General features: G+C 36.4%; 1 protein-coding gene and 1 pseudogene across 1 annotated transcript in view; one reads left to right on the forward strand and one right to left on the reverse strand.

Annotated features, from left to right (window-relative positions):
- ADAMTS20 (ADAM metallopeptidase with thrombospondin type 1 motif 20) overlaps positions 1–21,804 on the forward strand; it is a 192,812-nt gene that overhangs the window by 126,418 nt on the left and 44,590 nt on the right. The window contains exons 29-31 of the mRNA XM_059185607.1: positions 10,451–10,618; positions 19,884–20,057; positions 20,133–20,303. Coding sequence (XP_059041590.1) covers positions 10,451–10,618; positions 19,884–20,057; positions 20,133–20,303 — 513 coding nt within the window. The remainder of the gene's footprint in view (positions 1–10,450; positions 10,619–19,883; positions 20,058–20,132; positions 20,304–21,804) is intronic.
- LOC131839923 (U2 spliceosomal RNA) lies at positions 2,745–2,860 on the reverse strand (annotated as a pseudogene).

A 21,804-nucleotide genomic window follows, 5' to 3' on the forward strand; every position in this document is an offset into this window, starting at 1 on the left:
TCTGGTGATTCTGAATTCCAAGCTGTGCTATGTGCCCTTATCTTTCTCTCTATGCTGCTGAAGCTTTTGGTATCCTTATCCCTATCATTCCAATATTTCATGATGAGGCAACTTTGTGTGTTGAAAATTCAGTTTGTTAGTCATTTTTTAGGCCCTTTCATTAAGGAGACTTGTGTTCAGAATTTTTTTTTTATAATTTCTATGGAATGGTTTTCTTTACTGAACTCATTCTAGTTGGATATTGGGATTCTTGGGTTGATCCTTTAATTCTCTTCATATTCTCCTATCTTTGTCATTTGGTTTTACTCAGTGGGAAACTGTCAATATCTAAACTATCTCCAGAGTTATTTCAGTTATGTTTTTAATTATCAGAAGCTTTTTCTTGCCTTCTGATTGTTTTGAGGTCATAGTAACCTATTCTTATTTCATCAGACAATATTTACTCTCTTACATTAATTACAGTTTTTGGAGGAGTGATTCTTGATTATCTCTTTAACTTTCATACCCTTTCTCTAAGGTGATGGTGGGAATGGTTTTCTGTTTTTCCTGCCAAAGATTTTCTTCAAAAGTTGATGATTTTCTGCAGCTCATTATTATTTAAAAATAAGGTACTAGAGAATTAATTGGAAACTCTGCATTTGCAGAGAGTTTAGTAACTGGTTTTCCCTGTAAGTCAATACTTGAAGGTCTGTTCTTTTGGAGACCCAGTTTCTCAGAGAAGGACCCTCTAATGCCTTGTCTGCAAGCAAGAATAATATGGGCAGAGAGACTAAGTAAGGGTCAAGAGTTCAATGTGTGGAATTCCACAACTTTTCCTTCAGCATTCCCAATTCAAAAGCTCCCCCATGCACACATTTAATTTCTGCAGAGAATAAGCTGTAGATCTTGCTAAGGTGTGGAAGAGGAGCTGTGCTCCCCCCCGCCCCCCTTGCATCTGTTACGGAGCCTCTTGGCTCTGCCGGTACAAGTTTGTCTTCCTTCTCATTGGTGTTCTTCATTCCTTTTATCCTCTTTAGATCTTCCAAAGTCATTGAAATGTATTTGATTCACTCTGACTTTGTAGGATGAAAAAAGATGATGAAGAGGAAATGAATACACGTGGTCACTCCACCACTTTTAACTAAAACTGGTTAATTTCAATTAATTAATTAATTTATTTATTTATTTTAAGATTTGGAGTGAGAGCAAGCACAGGCAGACAGAGTGGCAGGCAGAGGCAGAGGGAGAAGCAGGCTCCCTGCCAAGCAAGGAGCCTGATGTGGGACTCGATCCCAGGACTCTGGGATCATGACCTGAGCTGAAGGCAGCTGCTTAACCAACTGAGCCACCCAGGCATCCCAAAACTGGTTAATTTTTTAAATCAGATGTTTATTTGCCTTCCCTTCCAATTTCTCTTCCTTATGCCCACTGTGCCTATAATTTAAGGTGTTCCTGATGTGTTTTTCAGTATCTAGGTAAGCACATTTTTTTTTTCCCCCATGGAGAACAAGATAGACTTTTACTGGAATTCCACTGGGGTGATTACCTTTCTATCTCACCATTGAATGAAATCTGAATGTATGAGCCTTGAACAATCCCTATGTTCCATTCAAGCGTTTCATAGAGAAAGCCATTTCATTGACTGTATTTTCACCATTTTATATTTCCTCAGGATTAGGAGAGGAAGAAAAAAGAAAGGGGAATGGAAGATTAATATGCATTTAGAGAATTGTGTCAAGCATTGTTTTAGGTTATTCATATGTTATCCTTTAATCTCACAACTACCTGAGGCAGGTCTTATTATTGCCAGTCTCGGACAAGATAACTGAAGATCAGCAAGGTTAAGCACCTAGGCCAGGGTTGCTCAACCAGTGACAGCGGAGATTAAAATGTGGGTGCCCGATTCCAAATCCTGTGCTCTTTTATTCTGTCCTCTACTTCCAAAAGTAAAAACCGTGAAACCCCACCTGAAACTTGACCCAAAGAATTTATTTTTAATCTAATTAAGATAATTCTGAAATTAGCTTAAATTCATAGAAATTAATCCCTAAAATATTCTTGCATCACAGCTATTATTACATATGATAAGTAGATATAAATATGTTCAATGGATACTGTTCTTTTGATTTCAACTCTGACTTGTCTTGTGAAAGCGTTCACAGATCTCTTTTTTTACTTCTCATCTGAGAATTCTCTTTGTATATTCCTTTCCAGACCTTTATAACCCTACTTGAAAGCAAGCTTCTTGGCTTTATTTCTGTTCACTCACAAAGCCAACACAAAAACACTTGGCGAAATCTGAAATGGTAAATCCTGCTATTCTGCTGGCACTTGATTTTAAGAATTTTGTAAATGTTACTATAGCAATGCCTTAAAAGTCATTATTTTTTTAAAGGCATGCTTTTTTAGTCGTTATTATGATCTTTTAACCTTTTTATGGTCTACTCGCACTGAACAGTTTTCTACTTTGTTCCATCCGGGGAGGCAGAGGCTCATGATTCTGGATGTAGGCTCCCAGGGGACGAGGGTGGTTTTCATCATGGAATGTGTCATGTGGTCTTATGAAAGGAACATCCCAGTTGTTGTGAGTTGTATAAAGACATTAAGAAAAAGTAAACTTACAATAATGGCCCCTAAAGAATTACCAAAATTAGTCAAGATTTATATTCCTCATATTGACAATAACATTTATCCTGTTACCTTATGATTGCGAAGATTTATGTTACTCAATGAGTCAATAAAAACTCTAGACAGGAACTCTTTAGATGAGTTCCACTTGCTAAACAGATTTTATAGAAAAGTCTGAAATGTTCATTACCCCCAAACTATACTATACTATTATATACTACACTTGATCTTAGCCAAAAGGCCAAGAAGCGATGATACTATACCATGAGAAAGCTAAAATAATAAGTTACAGGACTTAAACTAATGATAAATCTTCCTATTTCTTTTACTATGGATAGTGCTTACATTTTGAATTAGAATTACATTTACTATTTCACATAGCAAAATAAATTTTAGCATGTTTGTAGTGATTGTTCATCAAATCTTATTATTGAAGAAAACTAATCCAATAATTGAGTATTTTAGTTAACTTTCACTGAGGTGATTTTTCATTCTAATTTTCTAGTATTTCGTGTGTAGAAAATAATATTATATGGTAAATGAAAATTTCTGTGAAGTACTTGCATTAATTATTGCAACTTTACTTCAGGTTTTATATTTGAAAGTGAAAATAATCACAAAAATTTTCCAAAGTCATAATTTAGAAAATATTAACAATTATCTTATAATAAATTATCTTTAAATAGTACTTCCAATTGAATTAACCAAATTAATTACCCATGAGATACTCCTATTAGCTTTGAACCATAAATTCATTATGTACATAAATATATAAATATATACAATATATGTAAATATTTAGAAATAGTATTTTAGAACATGAAATAGAAATTAAAATGTTATTATTAACCAATGATGTGAATGTAAAGAAAGCTTGCTAGATATGTTTGTTAATAATGTATTTCTTTGTCCTTTAAGTTGGGACTCAAAACATTTTTGCAAATGAATCTGACTTTAAAAAATGCTATATGTCTGAAGTTGCAAATTTTAAATTAGAGGCAAATAGAATATGAACTATTTCAGTAGTGATTATTTTGGGGACCGAATGCTGTCTTGGTTTATTAAAGCTGCATAGTCAAAGAAGGTCTGTAACAGGTTAAAAAGAATTTTCAAACTCCATTTAACTTTAAAACTCAAGGTATAATCTTTCAGGAAATAGTATGAATAGGGTCCCTGTTGATAGATTTAGTATCTTACTTTTTAGTGCACATATGCATTGCATTAAAGGAACAGTAGCAGTACTATTTTGCAGAGTTGACATCCTACTCTTAATATGCATATTTTGTTAATTTTTTTTTTTAAACACAGGAATACCCTATTCTAGTATATTCTGGCTATTTATTCTAACTATGTTAATGTTTTACTTCTTTTTTTCCATTCTTTTTTCTTTTTTCTTTTTTATAAACATATAATATATTTTTATCCCCAGGGGTACAGGTCTGTGAATCGCCAGGTTTACACACTTCACAGCACTCACCATAGCACATACCCTCCCCAATGTCCATAACCCCACCCCACTTCTCCCAACCCTTCTCCCCCCAGCAACCCTCAGTTTGTTTTGTGAGATTAAGAGTAATGTTTTACTTCTTTAATAACTGAGGAGAACTCCATTTAAAAGAGGGTTCCATCAATGTGGGGCATGCTCCCAATTACTGAGTAATTGTATAAAACTCATATCTAAGATTTTACTGTAATTAGGCTCTTCTCTTAGCTATGTAGGTGTTACTGGCTTGATGAAGATTTCAAAAACCATGCTGTTCCTGGGGTTCAGAGACAGCCTCTTTATTTTATTTAGAGAATGTTACAGGCTTCTTAAAAATCAAAAGGAATAGATAAAACATACATGCATGAATCGATGCGCACAAGTCATTTACTCCACAAAATACCTAATTTATGGTCTGTCTTGATCTGAAACTATCATTTTCTTATACCATTTCATAGATAAATCTTGATTTGTGATACTGTTATAAAGACATTTAACATATAATTACCAAAGCATTAAAAAAATTCTCCTGCAAAATAGCTAGGTGTAATAGTTAGGTGCAAGACCCTGATCCCAGGGTCCTGGGATCCAGCCCAGCATCTAGGGCTTCCTGCTTAGCGGGGAGCCTGCTTCTTTCTCTCCCACTCCCCCTACTTGCCCTCTCTCACCGTGTCTCTCTCTGTCAAATAAATAAAATCCTAAAAAAAATAGCTATGATCAAAATTTCCCATTAAAAAATTTAACTTTACTACAGAAGCATGACATAGTTCAGTTTTGAAAAAGATCAAACTAAAGATAAATAATACATGTCCCTATATTGAGAAATTCATTGATTATTTGGAATGCCACTTAAGGCAAAGGCAAACACAACTAATTTTCTTAAATTATTTCAAGAGACACTCCAATACCTGATTATATTTTAGCTATAATTGTGTTTAAATCAAACCACTCCATTTTGTACATTATAATTTGATGCTTCTCCAGTTGCTCTTGAGAGAATGATTTCTGGATTTAGATTTGTAATGTGTAATGATTGCAGTTCTGTGTGTTTAGCTTTCCTAAAACAAAAAAATTATGTGAACACTTTTGTCACCTAGTATAAGAGTTCCTTGTTTGAGGAAATTAGCAAGTATCACCATACAATGAACAATTGGATAGATGTGACACCCAGCCACATGGTTGTGAGTGCTTACGTTTTCAGCAGATAACTAACAGATGATGTGATATCTAGAAATAAAGAAAACATTCACTTCATCTAATATTTTCCACTTTTATTGGATATAATTGATATACATAACTGTAAGTTTAAGGTACACAGCATGATTTGACATATGAATGATCATTGACATAAGTTTGGTTAGCATCTGTCATCTCATACAGATGTGATAAAAATAAAACCAAAAAACTTCCTTGTGATCTCTTAGAATTTACTCTCAACAATCTCCTATATATATTATGGCAGTGTTCACTGTAGTCATGCTATTCCTAGTACTTATGAAGTGTGTACCTTTGATCACCTTTCTCCAATTCACCTCCCCCACCCACCTCTGATAATCACAAATCTGATCTCTAACTTGTTTCTTTTTTTAAGACTCCACATATAAGTGTGGTCATATGGTATTTATCTTTCTCTGACTTATTTCACTTAGCATAATTCCTCTGAGATCCATCTATGTTGTTGCAAATAGCAGGATTTTCTCCAGGTTTATGGTAGAATAATATCCCATAGTATATATATCTATATATATATACCACAGCTTCTTTATCCATTTATTCATTGATGGACCTACGTTGTTTCTGTGTCTTGGCTTTTGTAAGTATTGCTGCTATGAATGTAGGGGTGCAGATATCTTTTCAAGTTTGTGTTTTCATTTCCTATGGGTGAATTCTCAGAAGAAATGATTGGATCATATGGTAGTTCTATTTTTAATTTTTTGACAATCCTCTGTACTATTTTCCATAGTGGTCGTAACAGTTTACAATCTCAGCAACAGTTCACAAGGGTTCCCTTTCTTTACATCAACACCAGAGTAATTATTTCTCTCTCTGTCTCTCTCTCTCTTTTTTTCTTTTTTTGATGATGATAATCCTAACAGGTATGATGTGATAGCTCATTGTGGTTTTGATTTGCATTTCCCTGATGATTAGTGATGTTGAGTACCTTTTTGTGCATCTGATGGTGATGTTTTCCATTTCCTAGAACTGGAGCTAAATAAAATTCATTGCTCTATTTGGTTTTAACAATTTTAGTGTCTAGAATCAACATCTTTAACAAACTGTCAATTAATTCGCTCTTCTGTTATATTTTTAACAAAATAATCACACCTCAAATATCAAAAGTAATCTTATCCTGGAATTATGCACAACTTTAAAAACAAAAATAGACTTGTTCCAGGTTAATCCTATTAGAATGGTTAATTCCAAAATTCCATCTTGGAACTGAAAGTGCCATCCAAGGAGATTCTATTGCATTTTTAGGGCTTGCAAATTCTCCATTTGTTTCACATGTTTTCTTTTCCATACATAGATATTTGTCTTTACCTAATTTACAGGAATAGTCAGTTCAGGTTGTTTTTGGTGTTGCTACTTCTGAAGTGGATTGTATCCTACATCTACTATTTCATGGTACTCGGGAAAACATATCTCAGAATTTAAGACTATGTCAACTAAGGACAATAGGGGTGATTTTTAAGAGTTCTCTTGACAAGAATGTTGGAAACTATATAGTGTTAATAAAATCTCAAGGGAGTAGGACAGTATCCGGAATATAAAATAGAAGAAAAAAAAATTGCTGGAGTGCCAGAAGAAAAAAAATTCTCATGTTTCAGTATCCTAACAAGTGAGCTATTTTGTGGTATCTTTACAAATCAGAGTGTATTGTGGTGTGAGAGAAAGAGGCTACCATTTCACTAGTTACTTACTTTATGACTACCTCATTCCAACTAAAATATTATTCTTTGCCTAAATGTTCTCTTTTACTTAAATCCTCACATGGAACTCATCAGACATGATAAAATAATGCATTTACTCCTCTTCAAAAGAATAGAAGGAAAGGAAGCACTGCTTTAAAAGTGTGACCAGGCATAATTTACTTTGCAGTTCTTTGATTTTGTACTTTTTGTCTAACTTTCCTAGAGAAACTTTGTGTTTATAAAGCAATAAATATATTTCAAGGAATTTTAAATGTTTTAATAAATTACTTTAGATTTTAACAAAAACAAATAAGAATTGCTTGCAACAAGGATCAACATCAATTAATCAGCCAATATTTATTGTACCTGCCATTTTGTGGGTAATGTGGGTAATCTCTAAAAGGTCCTTGACCTCCAGAAGTCTGGGTAGATAAAGTGTGTGACAAAAGTAGAAAATGATGAAGTGAGAAAAACAGTGAGACTCAGAAGAATTCAGAGAAGTGAAAGATTGATATGTATTTACCTTAGACATGGGACTGACTTAGAGCTTTAAGGATAAGTCACATTTAGAAAGTACCCGGGGAAGTGATTAGTTGAGGTAAAAGGAAACAACATAAATTAGGCGCTCTTATTGAGTGAACGTGAAATGCCTAAGTAGAGCAACACTGCATATTGAAAAGTAACAGACATGAGGTCAGAAAGATATGCTGACTGAAATTTAGTGGATCAAGAAAATAAGGAAGAATATAAGTTTTGATTTGCTAATAAAGATCATAGAGAGCCATTGTCAGTTTGGGAACCAAAAAATGTTTAAAATTATGTTTAATAATAGTCTTGGTAAAAGATTGGAATAATGAAGAAGAGAAAGATGATGCTGAGTTAGAGTAGGAGACACTGTTCAGTCTTGTGAAGAATAATCTTGACTTTGACAGTGTACTACAATGTGTGAGTTTACATTCCCTTCATAGATATTGCTCAGAGAGGAAATATATTGCTCAATTATAAAGGAAGATCTTCAGTGTCCCCTATTTGTATTATACAGTTTTGTAAATGAATTGCTCATTATTATCAGAAATATCAATAATTTACTGCATACTTACTGTGTGATTCTTGGATTCTTGGCACTCTTAGAACTCTGAGAATTTTACAAAACAGACACGTGGACAATGTCCATATAGAGATATTAAACAAATATATGACCACCCATTTTTTCCATCAGCAAGCCCACTTCTTCAAAACGGAGTTTAAATATCACTTTCTCCTTGAGTACTTATCAAACATCCCAGAAAAGAATGGCTACTTTTCAGAATTCCTTAAATCCATAATTTTTATTGTATTATTTTAATGGTCCTTATGTCGTGTGTATTTTTCCTGATCTTTATTGGGTTTAATATTATCTATGCTCTACTTTGCTATTTATTTAATCGGTGGTATGTGTCATTTAAATTATAAGTACTTTGAGAATAAATCAAGGGCAAAAGCAAGAGATGTTTAATGAATCTGTATCTGCAACTCTTGGCATATGGTAGAAACTCAATAATCACAAAATGAATAAGATTCTAAATGTTTTTACATCTTCCATAAGAACACCTATGTTTATCTTAAATATTCACAGTAATGCTTACTTTTTAAAAGAGGCTGACATGAAGAGTAGTGAATATTCTTCTGTTCTAAAGATCACAAAGATTAGAAAAAATAATATATACCAAAGGGGAAAAGCATTATTTCCATGTGTGAACATGTACATATACTTTGTGATGATATATGCCTGATACTAAATAATATGTGATTTTTTGGGTATAAATCATACCATACTCTTTGAAAAATAGACAGGGAAGACAAGAAACTGAAAAGTACTCAAGTCAGGAAGAGTAGAGCAAGTGGGTAGATCCAGAAGAGAAGGTCAACAGGAAAGAATGCACAAATTATGAAAATCCCTTAGAGATTTTCACAGAATTAAGTATGTTCTAAGTGACATGTAAGACTGTGTTAAAGAGAGCGTTCGGGATATGGTAATAAGTCTTAATAATCAAGATACTATTAAATTAATTACCTACACAAATGAGATACAGTATTGCAGATAATATAAAAAGATAAATTACACCCCCACTATTTTTTTATTTGAAATATTTAAAGCATTTAATAGTCTGTATTAGATATTCTAACAGTCTTTGAACTGATAGATAAAATGTATAATATATTATCTTGTGCTCTCTGAACTCAGTATATGTTTCTAAATGAAACCATATGTGAACAGCTGTCTCAGAGGTACAAGAAGAGTTGTCTGGAATCCATGTCTTTGCTTAACTTTTCCTTGGTACGTATATCACATTGAAAATTTCCAACATCCTGAGACTATACAAAGGACAACAGTAGAAGAGGAAGCTAATATTTACTGAGGATGTACCACTTGTAATGGGACTGGATTTGACCTTTCATATTCTTGATCTCATCTGCAATCTGATCTCATCTACTGTAATACTGGTCTTACTATCTCCATTTTATAAATGGGGAAGTGGAGTCGGACTGGTAATGAAATGTGCCTGGAGTTGTGCAAGTATTAAGACGCAGACATGGTATTCAATACCAGAGTTCAAGCTCTTCCCACTACATTGTCCTGGCTTCACTCATTAAATGGCAACTGGCTGATAAATGAAGTCAAGTTATTACTTCACTTATACCTTTACAGAGAATTTCCTTTTTTTAAAAAAGATTTTATTTATTTATTTGACACAGAGAGAGAGATCACAAGTAGGCAGAGAGGCAGGCAGAGAGAGAGGAGGAGGCAGGTTTCCCGCTGAGCAGAAAGCATGATGCAGGGCTCCATCCCAGGACTCTGAGATCATGACCTGAGCCAAAGGCAGAGGCTTTAACCCACTGAGCCACCCAGGTGCCCCGAGAATTTCCTTTTTTAAAAAACTGAGTATATTAGAGGGTTGCTAGTATAGAGAGACCTTTTCCCAGATTGATAAAAAACAAAACAAAACAAAACAAAAAAACTGAATTGAATTGCACTTAAAAATAATTTTTCTTCTTTCTCCATAAAGAAATCATTGCATTTTTTTAAATCAAAGTGCAGTGTGGGAAATATGGGGTTAAAATAAAATAGGTGGTGACCATGCAAAATTAAAATTAAATCATGTGTGATAACAGGAGTTAGCTTCAGATAGTCTTTACCTTTAAAAGATCAAAAACATTTCTATACTAGAAGAATACTTGCTATACTGTAGACAGTCAGTACTACTTATGGAATTAATGGATACCTTATGGTATCAACATCCACTGATGGTCCAGGACAGATGGACAGATTTTAAATTCTAATCCGAGGAACCCAAGTTATATCTTAATGAAAACATCAAAGCAATGATGTTTCGACTCTTCATTTTATACATTTTGATGATAAATTAGTCAAGATAAAATTAATTAAGCATATTTGTTTATTTTCCAGTGCTCAGCTTCTTGTGGTAAAGGTTTAAAATATCGTGAGGTGCTTTGCATTGACCAGTTCCAAGGAAAAATAGAAGAAAAATACTGCAGTCACTTACAGAAACCTCGAACTCAAAAAGCTTGTAGATCTGTCAGATGCCCTTCATGGAAAGCCAATAGATGGAAGGAGGTATGAGATGTGTTTTATAATTATAAACATATTTTTGCATGTAAAAAGAAAATCTCAAGTCTGTTGCAATAACCTTGAAGGTTTTACTCCACTAAAATGTGTTTTATTCTGTTATACATTTTTTGCGCTATGCTCTGAATTAATGTACAGTACACGTTTACTAAGTCTATAGTTAATAATGAATTAGTTGATTTTTCTGTGACTGTGAACTTTTCTTTTTTTCCCTTTTTAAAAAAAATACTTTATTTATTTATTTGACAGAGAGATAGAGAGAGAGCACAAGTTAGCAGAGCGGCAGGCAGAGGGAGAGGGAGAAACAGGCTTCCTGCTGAGCAGGGAGCCCAATATGGGGCTCCATCTCAGGAGCCTGGGATCAGTGAGCCAAAGGCAGACACTTAATGACTGAGCCACCCAGGTGCCCCAGTGACTGTAAACTTTTCAAAAAATTCTTTTACTGAATATCAGGGATGGGGAGTTACTGATAATCATATTGTTCCAGATAGTCTAAAAGTAAAGTATAGATGATGATATGCTTAGTGACTGCCTTGTTGCCAACCACAGTCTTGGATTTGAACAAAGGTTACATGTTGGAGAAGGGACTGGTAGGTTCTAAACAGGATCCTAACTGGAGTTGTTTAAGAGTTAGGGACACATCAGAGCTAGGGAGCCTGAGCTGGTCTAAGGCTAGAGTGGACAGACTTGGAAAGATTTAGCCAAAATAAAGCCAATATATACATGAAATCCAGAATGAGAACTTGGTTAATGAAAGATGACTGATAGCTACCCTGGCATCCACGGGGAACTAAGCCCAAAATCTAAATTGGGGGTTGTATGCATGTGATCATGGTTGTCAAATGAAGACCAGATTGGGAAGTAGCAAAGAGGTAAAAGCTATAAATGAAGTGGGAAATTTTCACCAGAGTGATTTCTGGGGGCCTGATTTCAATGGGGGCAGACTCTTCACAGAATGGTCTGGCTGCTCTCAGCAGGACCTCAATGGGCTTAGCCATTTCTTAAAGAGCAGAGTTTTCAGAAGGAAAGAAAACCTCTCTTCTGCTGATGCAGCTTCCTTGCTTCTGTGTGATGTTGGAGCGATGTCTGTTAAAGATAGGGGTTCAGAGAGGAGCCAGAAGAAGTGGGGTTCCCCTAAATTCCTAAGTCATCATCATTTACTCTGTGAGGTTAGAGTCATGGGGCAGGGCATCAGTTTTGCGTGGCACTGTGTCAGCACGTCATTGTTACTGAAGGAAATGCTGCCAAATTGAGCATCTCAGATTTCTCTGTAGAAGAGAGAGCCTCTGTCAAGTGTTCACAGGCTGAGAACAGTGCTTCATATTTGGCTGAAAACTGGGAGCAAACATGTTTGTTTCTCATCCCATACACACCAAAATAACCCATATATCTCGAGAATTTGCTTCAACACTGAATTTTGGTAAGGTAATAAAATTATTTTTTCAGGCTTTAGAAAAGGCTACGATTTAAAAGATTTTCTTTAACTGATTTTATTTTATAAATGCCACTACTACCTACTAAGTTATTTAAGAAAGAAACACTGCATCATTCTCTTTCTTTCTTGACCTTGAAGTCAGTCACTCAACAGGTTCTTCCAATTCTCTTTCAAAGTAACTCTTGAATCTCCTTGCAAACATTCCAGTCTAATCCATCATCTGTTCCCAGGTGTACAATGGCCCCTGTATATGTATTTTTGCCATTATTTACTTGCATATAGTGTGAGCTCTAGTATAACTCAAATATCCTTGTATGTCTAACTATCTTCTGTGATTGGTGAGTCAACAACTTAACCCATGCCTACTTCTTCAGCATGGTCTCAGGCCACAAAATCTCAGGGACGATGGATAACTTGCTCACTAAGCACCTAACTCAGTATCTAGCTGAACACTTCTTATTTTGAATATTGTGATTTAGTTGCAAAAAACACTTTCCAACTCTTAATTTATGTATTTGTCATATTGTGATTTTTTGCTTCAGGTCAGGGTTTGCCTTATTTTATCTGGACCAAGATGTGAAAAGTGGTTTTCTCCCAAAGGGTGAAACACTGTAAAGTCACTGAACCCAGCGTGTGGCAGGACTTCCTAATTCTGACATCAGCCGAACCAAGGGGGAATGGGTGTGGAAGTGGGAGAGGCTTTTTGCTTCTTGGCCACCAGATTCCTATTGATTCCCCAGGATTCCCTTGCTGCTATGGTCTGTATTCACAGGGGACGCTTTCTGACCCTTGACCTCCAGCCGCACAACAGGGAATCAATCATCAGTGCTAACAAATTGGCCTTGGCTTACCACCAAGTATGAAGTTATATAAGACTCACTTGCCTGAACATGTTTAAGGGGTTTCTAAGATACAGATATGAATATTCAAAGACTATAAAAAACACAGATGCTTTTGTACAGAGTCTGCTTTCTTCTCTTTGACTTGGTTTTCCTTGTCATAGAAATTAGCTTCATACACCCACACAGTCCTCAACTCTCTGCCAGAAACAAATGACCATTTGTGAAGTCGTTGGCTTTTGATTTATTCTATAAAAAGTACCCACATGAGGTTAACAATTGCAGGCTGTCACTGCACTACATTTAATAATATATTCAGCAGAAGTGTAATTTCAGAGGTAGTTACGAGATAATCACTGGTTGCTACTTTGTTCCGACTTTATAAATTGTAACATTGCTTTAGTATAATCACTCACTATAAAATTATTTCATTTTATTACTACTTTACATTATACCTCAAATGGAAAGACTCATTTAGAAAATTGTGACCACAGAGGTGCTCAAATGAGTTTTGAAGTAACACTCTTAATTTGGTATTTGATATCATTTTTCAATGAAAGGATTTAGTAATGCATTGTAGTGACTGCTGTTAAAAAGAAACAAACATTGGTACAGAGGGCCATTTGTCCTCTGCCTCCAGATGTATACCTTTAGAGGCAAAGTAAATACTAGAATCATTTAAAAAGAAAAAAAAAAAAAAACACCTCCCTCCACTCTCTGAAACCAGAAAGGGTTTGTTTACTTTTTAAACTTAATTTTACCTATATGGGAATACTAGCTTCTCTCGTTATATTCAGGTTTTTAAGGCTAACATGGTGCTAGAGTCCTCATTTTCTCATACTCCATCTATTTAGTTCAGTACCATCCAAATGTAGTTTTATGCTTAGGAAAAAAAAAAAAGAAAAAGTCCAGAATTCTTGCCTCCTCTTGATCATGACAGATCTGCTGGACAACTTAGAAAGATGACCTAGAGAACCTCACTCCACCCTGTGGAATCTAGAGTCAGTCACCTGCTACCAACCACTTGCCTGGCTCCTCTTCTCAGAGGCCCATCATTTTCTTTCTACTAGATTAAAAGCAGAGCTGGAACCAAAGGTGACAGAAGTTCCAAAATCTTACAAATCTATTAGCTAGTGCCCCCTTCTCCCAAAGCCCCTGAAAAAAAATTTTTTGACACTATATGCTAAATGTTAATATTTTAAGTGATTTTTTATTTCTATAATTCCATATTTTCTGTATTTCCAAAATACATAAATCCATATTTCCTTATTTTCAGAAATTTCTGATGTATATGTATATATCTCTTATAACCTAAAAGATAATAAATCTTAATTGAGTCCCCATAGCCACTGACTAAGAACCCAGAGCTGCTTCTCTCTTCCTAAGTGATGTTTCTAGCTTTGGAGACAGACTGGAACCCCAGCACAGGGAGGACGTCCTTTTTTTGCTCTGGGACTGAGTAATCTATACTTCCAAATCTCTTCTGACTGGTGCCAGCAGCTCTGTTCTTGCATTTCTCTTCTGCCTGTTCACTCCCTTCCTTTCTCCTCTCTTTCTGATGGATTTCTCTGAGTGGGCTGAGATGACTTACTCTGGTTTAAGGCATGTATCAAGAAACTTTTTGGGGTGCCTGGTGGCTCAGTGGGTTAAAGCCTCTGCCTTCGGCTCAGGTCATGATCCCAGGGTCCTGGGATCAAGCCCCACCTCGGGCTCTCTGCTCAGTAGGGAGCCTGCTTTCTCCTCTCTCTCTGCCTGCCTCTCTGCCTGCCTCTCTGCCTGCCTCTCTGCCAGCCTCTCTGCCAGCCTCTCTGCCTGCCTCTCGGCCTACTTGTGATTTCTGTCTGTCAAATAAATAAATAAAATCTTAAAAAAAAAAAAGAAACTTTTCAAGGGAGAAATAACTTTATCTTTACAAGAAAAGGGAAGAGATGAGAATAGGAAGGGAGCAACGAGGGACAGTCACCTCCCGACATTGCTTGGAAAAAAGAAAACAACAGCTAAAGAGGCTAAGTAGCTTGTATAGGTCATAGACCAAAAGTGTGTCTTGGCGGGGGGAGGGTTTTGTTGGCGAAGCACTTGAACACAGGTCCATTTGAGCTTTTCTTAGTATAGTTGCTATTGTAATTATTTCATTAGTATCATTATACATCCTTATATTTCCTGAGCAACATATTGCCACTCTCATGAGGGCACCTAAAAGGCAACAGTTATAGACTCATTGCATCACACATAGTAATGCCTTCGATGGGAACATAATTTCTATGTTGTGCTGAATTCATTGCAACCTTATTTACATTTTTAAAAAGTATGTTGTATGGGTATAAGATATATATGGATTTTATAGCTTATGGACCATAACAGAGTTTTGTTGATCATATCATATATGACGTAGTTGCTGAAATTACTAGCAACATATCAGGCTACGTTAATGATGGATAGCATTCAGATCTTTGGCACAGATCCTGCTCAGAGTTTTGGAGCAGTGCCTATTCCAGAAGACCCACACTTTAAGAAAAGCATTGAAAAATTTACCAAATCTCAAGGGAAGTACAGTCAAATGGTTACTACTGTTCTGTCAGTTCCATTGTGTCCTACTGCAAGTTGGAAAAGCCCTGAGGATTACTGGCTTAAATTCCAAGACATTTCCTCATTCTGTAACAAAGCTATGTCACTGGCTTTAAGTTTGACTCAGCAGCTTTATAAGGTCAGAGTGCTAGACTGGCATATCTGTGATTTTATTGGTCAACTCCTATTGGTCAGAAAACAGCTCCCACGATTTTAGACCTTATACCTTCATACTTTCTCCCATGAAAGTGAATATGGATTTGCTCTCTGTTGGGAAGGAGGACAGATTCTGGACAATGGGTAAACGTTTAAAGAAGAATATTTAAGCTCAGAATAGCTGAGTATTCGCTAACCTTAGAGTCACCCAAAAATGGAATGACCACTTTCAGGATGTAGTGAATGTACGTGGATTGAGGGTAGGAAAGAATGGGTAGGTTTGGTGGTCTTTCGTTTACTATCGCTATAAAAAGAATTTAAAAACTGAAGAGAAATTGAAGTTATGTATTCCTAAAGTCACTCCTAACTCCAAATGCCCTATATTGCTAATACTACTGCTGCACGATTGACTCTCTTGAAATAAGCCACAGTTACAAATTACTATGTGGAAGTCAAGACCAAAATCTTTTTTTAAGTAAAAAAAAGTAGCATCTTATTTTAATTGGCTAAATTATATAAAACATGAAGAATATATAAGATCTTAAAATGCAGACTTTTTGTTTCAAATATTAATCTTATGGGTTTCATTTCCTTAATTATGTCTAGAATTTAATCTAGATCTCCCCAGAATTTAAGATGCTGAACCATTAAGAATGATGATTTTTGTCATACAATTTTAGAATTAATTTCTTTTTTAAAAATTATTTTTATTAACATATAATGTATTATTAGCCCCAGGGGAACAGGTCTGTGCATCATCAGGCTTAAACACTTCACAACACTCACCATATCACATACCCTCCCAATGTCAAGACCTAAATCTTTTTTATTTTATTTTATTTATTTATTTTACAGAGAGAGACACAGCAGGAAAGGGAACACAAGCAGAAGTAGTGGCAGAGGGACAGGGAGAAGCAGATGCCCTGATGAAAAGGGAGCCTGATGCAGGGCTCGATCCCAGGACCTGGGATCAAGACCTGAGCCGAAGGCAGACGCCCAATGACTGAGCCACCCAGGTGCCCCTCAAGACCTAAATCTTAATAAGAACTAATAAATAATGCACAAAGAGAGAACACTTCCCATTTGCATTTTAAGTGGCTTATAAAATAGCAGTTTGGTGAACTTATTTTTGCAACACACATTCTAACATTTCTTTAAGTCTGCTCTGAATAGCTAAAATGGTTACAGTACCTGTGGGTTGGCTAAAATTCACCTTCTCCAATTCCACTGTCCAGTCTGTTAGGTGCCAGTCTCTGCAGTGTTATAGCATATTACATATAAATAGGATATTTGACTGATTATCCTGTCTGAATTAAATTATGCAGTGTTGGTGCTTTACATTAGCTATCTGGATTTTTAAGAAAGATGATACAGAACATGCTTATAAGTATGTAGTTCTATGAAGCTGTTAAATAAGGGTACATGTTTTAGACTTAGAGGTATACCTTGAGAATTCATGCTAGTAAGCCACTCAACTAAGGAGTGAGTAACTGTGTCTTCACAGCATCCACCACTGTAGGGGGACCTGGCCAGGCAGAGATTCTACTTTGGAAATATTGAATTTGAGGTGCCCTTGACGTATCTATGTAAAAAACATATGCAATTTCTGTAAATACATAAAAAATTTTTACAAACACATGCAAATGTAAATGTCGAGATCAAAAGAACAGATTTATGGGCATCTGGGTGGCTCAGTGGGTTAAAGCTTCTGCCTTCAGCTCGGGTCATGATCCCAGGGTCCTAGGATCGAGCACCGCATCGGGCTCTCTGCTCCGCAGGGAGCCTACTTCCTCCCCTCTCTCTCTCTGCCTGCCTCTCTGCCTACTTGTGATCTCTGTCTGTCAAATAAATAAATAAAATCTTAAAAAAAAAAAAGGGAGAACAGATTTAGAAAATTGATGCATAGGAGAAACTGTTCAGAGCACTCACAGGGTACAAAGAGAAGCAGGTTAATGCTGCTGAATGTGTCCATGAAATTAAGAAAAGATTTGAAACATTTTTGTTGGATCTGGCAGTTAGCACTATTGATGACATTGGGTTAAGAAATATTTCATTTAAGCCATATGTTCTCTTTTTTTGTTCAAATCTAAAATTGTATCAGTTTACTTTTTTATACTCTTAAAAAAAGAAAACTGAAAAACAAAAAGTTATTTGTTTTCTTCCAAGCAGTAATCCATCTTTTTTTTTTCCTTTTAGGGAAGAGATCCACAATAGTAGTTACCCATGGTCACAGCAGATTTTTCTAAACATGTGCTATGGCCAGAGGATCAGTAAACACTGTGGTTTATTGAATTTTAGAAAATTATATTTGTCTGCTAGAAGTTCTTGCTAAGCTATGTTTTGTGAATTATGTTTTTCCAGGAAATTTTTTTTTCAGGTTTAGAGGCAGGAAGTTTTCCAAATATAGCTTATATTTCTGAAATTATCCCTGAAAAATATTTGCAAGAGCCTTATTCTATAGGCTAAATATTTTCACAAGAGGTTCAGATAAGCTAAACTATCTCCAGACATTTTAGTCTACTTAATATTATGCCCTGCATAAAACACACACTAAATTATTGTTTTCTCCACACATGGAGCTGAGTTTTTTGTGAAAACACTCAATGGGGGCAAAATTCTACTGCTTAAGCATTAGACGAAGGTAAGTATAAGCTATGTAGGTAATACTGTTTTTCATAGGTTAAAAAATAGATATAAGTTCTCTTTTAAGACAGTGATTACTGCTTATACTCACTGCTTATACTGTTTATAATTCTAAACTTTCAAGTGCATCTAGAGTAAAATGGTACAACAGTTTGTAGAAGGATTTCAAGTCTACAGGGTGAACCAAGTTCTTAGTTATTGTGGGATCTAAATATTTTTTCACTCACGGTAAATCCTTATTCTGCAGATATACATTTATTGTTGTAGAAAAATAAATTCATTGTTCTGAGCTCCTGCAGAAATTCAGAACGTGGTGAAGGACCCGATTTTTTTTTTTTTTAAGATTTATTCATTTATTTTCAAGAGAGTCAGAGAGACAGAGGGAGAACAAAGAGGGGAGGGGCAAAGAGAAGAGAATCTTCAAACAGACTCACTGTTCAGTGCAGAGCCTGATGTGGGGCTCCATCGCACGACCCTGAGATCATGACTGGAGCAGAAATCAAGAATCAGATGATTAACCAGCTGAGCCACCCAGATGCCACAATGGACCTTATGGTATCACAGGAAACAGTGATGAGACCATAGATATTCCTCAGTAGGACTTCCAATTCTTTCTGGAATCACAAGCAGCAGAGAAAACCAAACTTACAAATTAAATAAATACCCCTGGGCATTCTCCATACTTTATTAGTGTTGGCACCATAGCTCTTGGCTGTAGCCACGCTCTCTTATAATAGGACGCTGTATTCTAGAGCTGGGAAGGCTCTGAGAGGTTACCAAATCCTTCCCCACCCACCTCAGGGAACACAGTGACAGCTCAGTGTCTGAAATCAGAAAGAACTGACCTTCATCTTGTAACTAGAGGCAGGAGCTCAGGCAAGTGACTTACCATCTCTGAGCCTCAGGTCCTCAGCCCTGCTTGTCAGAGGCAGAGCTGTTACCAGGGATACATGTATGGAAGTGTTCTATGAAATTTTACAAATGATACAGACTCTTCTTTGTGCACATCAGGAAAATGAGACCTGGGGAGGCTAAGACAACAAGATGGTTTATGTTTACAGTTTATGCAACCAGCTTCCCAAGCACTTGTCCATTGGAAGGTAGTCATGAATCAACAGATTAGCAAATATTTGGATCCTCAAATTGTACAAAGTTTATGCTGCAAGCATAAAGACGAGTATAACACAATCTTGGAAATTATTGTTCCTTGGAGGGAGATGATACAGAAAGTCTAAGGATTTAAATGATGTTTAAAAGCAACGTAGCCAAGTAGTTTCCTTGTGCAGCGAGTTTAAAAGTTATTAAGCACATTTAAGTCAGAATAGAGAGTTATCTTTTGGGATGGACCGACTGATAGAACTTGTCATGTAACCTGTCAATAGTTGCCGTAAGGCTTGAGTAGATACTGCAAAATAAAGAAAATTTATTTGCACATTTGTATGGACGCTTCATACTCTTAAAAACACTAATTGCATGTATTTTCTCTCTAGTGCCTGATGTAATATCAGGCTATGTTGAAAAGAAACAAGAAAATAGGCTATGGCACTATTTTGTCATGTTTACATGATTCGATATTTGTTAGCTAATTGTTCCAATTTTTTGGGCCTCTCTGCAGTGCTCTGTGACCTGTGGCTCTGGAGTTCAGCAAAGGGATGTGTACTGTCGACTCCGAGGCATTGGTAGGGTGGCTGATGAAATGTGTGATCCATCCACCCGGCCTTATTTTCAGCGGCGATGTTGGCAGCAGGACTGCGACCAGTACCAGTGGGTGGCAGGACAGTGGCTGAACGTGAGTACTGACCCCTAAGGTATCAAAGACACTGCCTGAAAGAATGCGTTGTTCATTTTGTCATTGCACTTCTAGTGTTCATCGTCATGTACCAAAAAAGAGACACATCGGCAAGTGAAGTGCACCAATGCACAAAACATTCAAGTGAATGAGAGTTTCTGTGATCCTTCAACCAGACCTCTTTCGATCAAAAAGTGTGAGAACCCTTCCTGCAGGTATATTGTGGTAACAGGAGACTCGTCACAGGTAAGACCAAGAAAGTTGAGAAATGTTGCTTCTGGAAAAAACAACCAAGTTTCAAATTTGATGCAGTTGAAACTGTGTCTAAATTTGAATATGGGGTAGGGGGGTGGAGGGGCTGCACCTGGGTGGCTCAGATGGTTAAACATCTGCCTTCAGCTCAGGTCATGATCCCGGAGGCCTGGGATGGTGCTTTGGGGGGTTCCCTGCTCAGCAGGGAGTCTGCTTTTCCCTCTGCCCCTCCCCTCTGCTCACTTGGTCTCTGCGCTCTCTCTGTCTCTCAAATAAATACATGAAATCTTAAAAAAAAAATTTGAAAATGGGGGCAGATAATGATATGCCTGTCAGTCTAGGGGATGGAACCACTGACAGGTGGATGGTGCAGAGACAGTAATAGCAACGTGTGTGTTAAACTCTAGTTCAGTTCTGAAGCGTCAGCTGGGGCAAGTGTGAAATCAATGAGCAGAACAGTTTGGCAGACTGGCCCTGAGGAGTTGCCTCCTTTTTAAAAACAGCTGTTTTGATGTATAACTGACAAACAATACACCACACATATTGAAAGTGTATATATAACTTGCTAAGTTTTGATGGGTGCGTACGCCTATAAAACCACTTCTATATTCAAAATCAAGAGCATCCCCATCCGCCCCAGAATTTTCCTTGTGTTACCTTATACTTCCTTCCCCTCTCCCTCCAAACTATAGGCCAGCTAATCTGTTTGCTATGTGAGGGACCCCTCCCTATATTATGCATTTTCTGGAGTTTGCATAAACAAAATCACACCGTATGTACTATTTTTTGTCTGATTATTTTTTTGAAGATTTTATTTATTTATTTGCGAGAAAGACAAAGAGAGAGAGCCTGAGTAGGGTGAGGGGCAGAGGAGAAGCAGACTCCCTGCCAAGCAGGGTGTCCAATGTAGGGCTTGGTCCCCCACCTCTGGAATCATGACCTGAGCTGTAGACAGACACTTGACCGACTGAGCCACTCAGGTGGCTCCTAATTATTTTGATGAGTTTAAGTATTTTGAGATTCAGTCAGGTTGCAGTATGTATCATTAGCTTATTTCTTTTGATTATTAAATAATATTCCAGTATATGGATAGCTTCCAGTGCACTAATCTTCTGTGATATCTGATTTGCCATTAATTCCCATCCTCTCTAATTTTCTTAATCTCAGACAGTGTCATATTTCTCTTTAGAAGTTTTGATTTCAGTTTTTTTTTAGTTCTTTCGTGTCTCTACTTTTTGAATATACAATTAGTAATAACTTTTTAGTGTCCTTCTCTGCTAATTCTAACATCTATGTATGTGCATTTATGATTGAGAGAATTTTAGGGTGCTCTTAAGTTTGTGCAACCATTATATCACCATAATGGTCTGTAGAACCATTAGATCACCATGATCTGATGCTAGAACATTTTATCACCTCAAGAAGAAACTCCATACACATGAGTAGTCACTCCTTATTGCTTTCTTCCCCTGAGCCCCACACAACCACTTAACCT

Source organism: Mustela lutreola, chromosome 8, assembly GCF_030435805.1.
Source record: "Mustela lutreola isolate mMusLut2 chromosome 8, mMusLut2.pri, whole genome shotgun sequence".
Lineage (NCBI taxonomy): Eukaryota > Metazoa > Chordata > Mammalia > Carnivora > Mustelidae > Mustela > Mustela lutreola.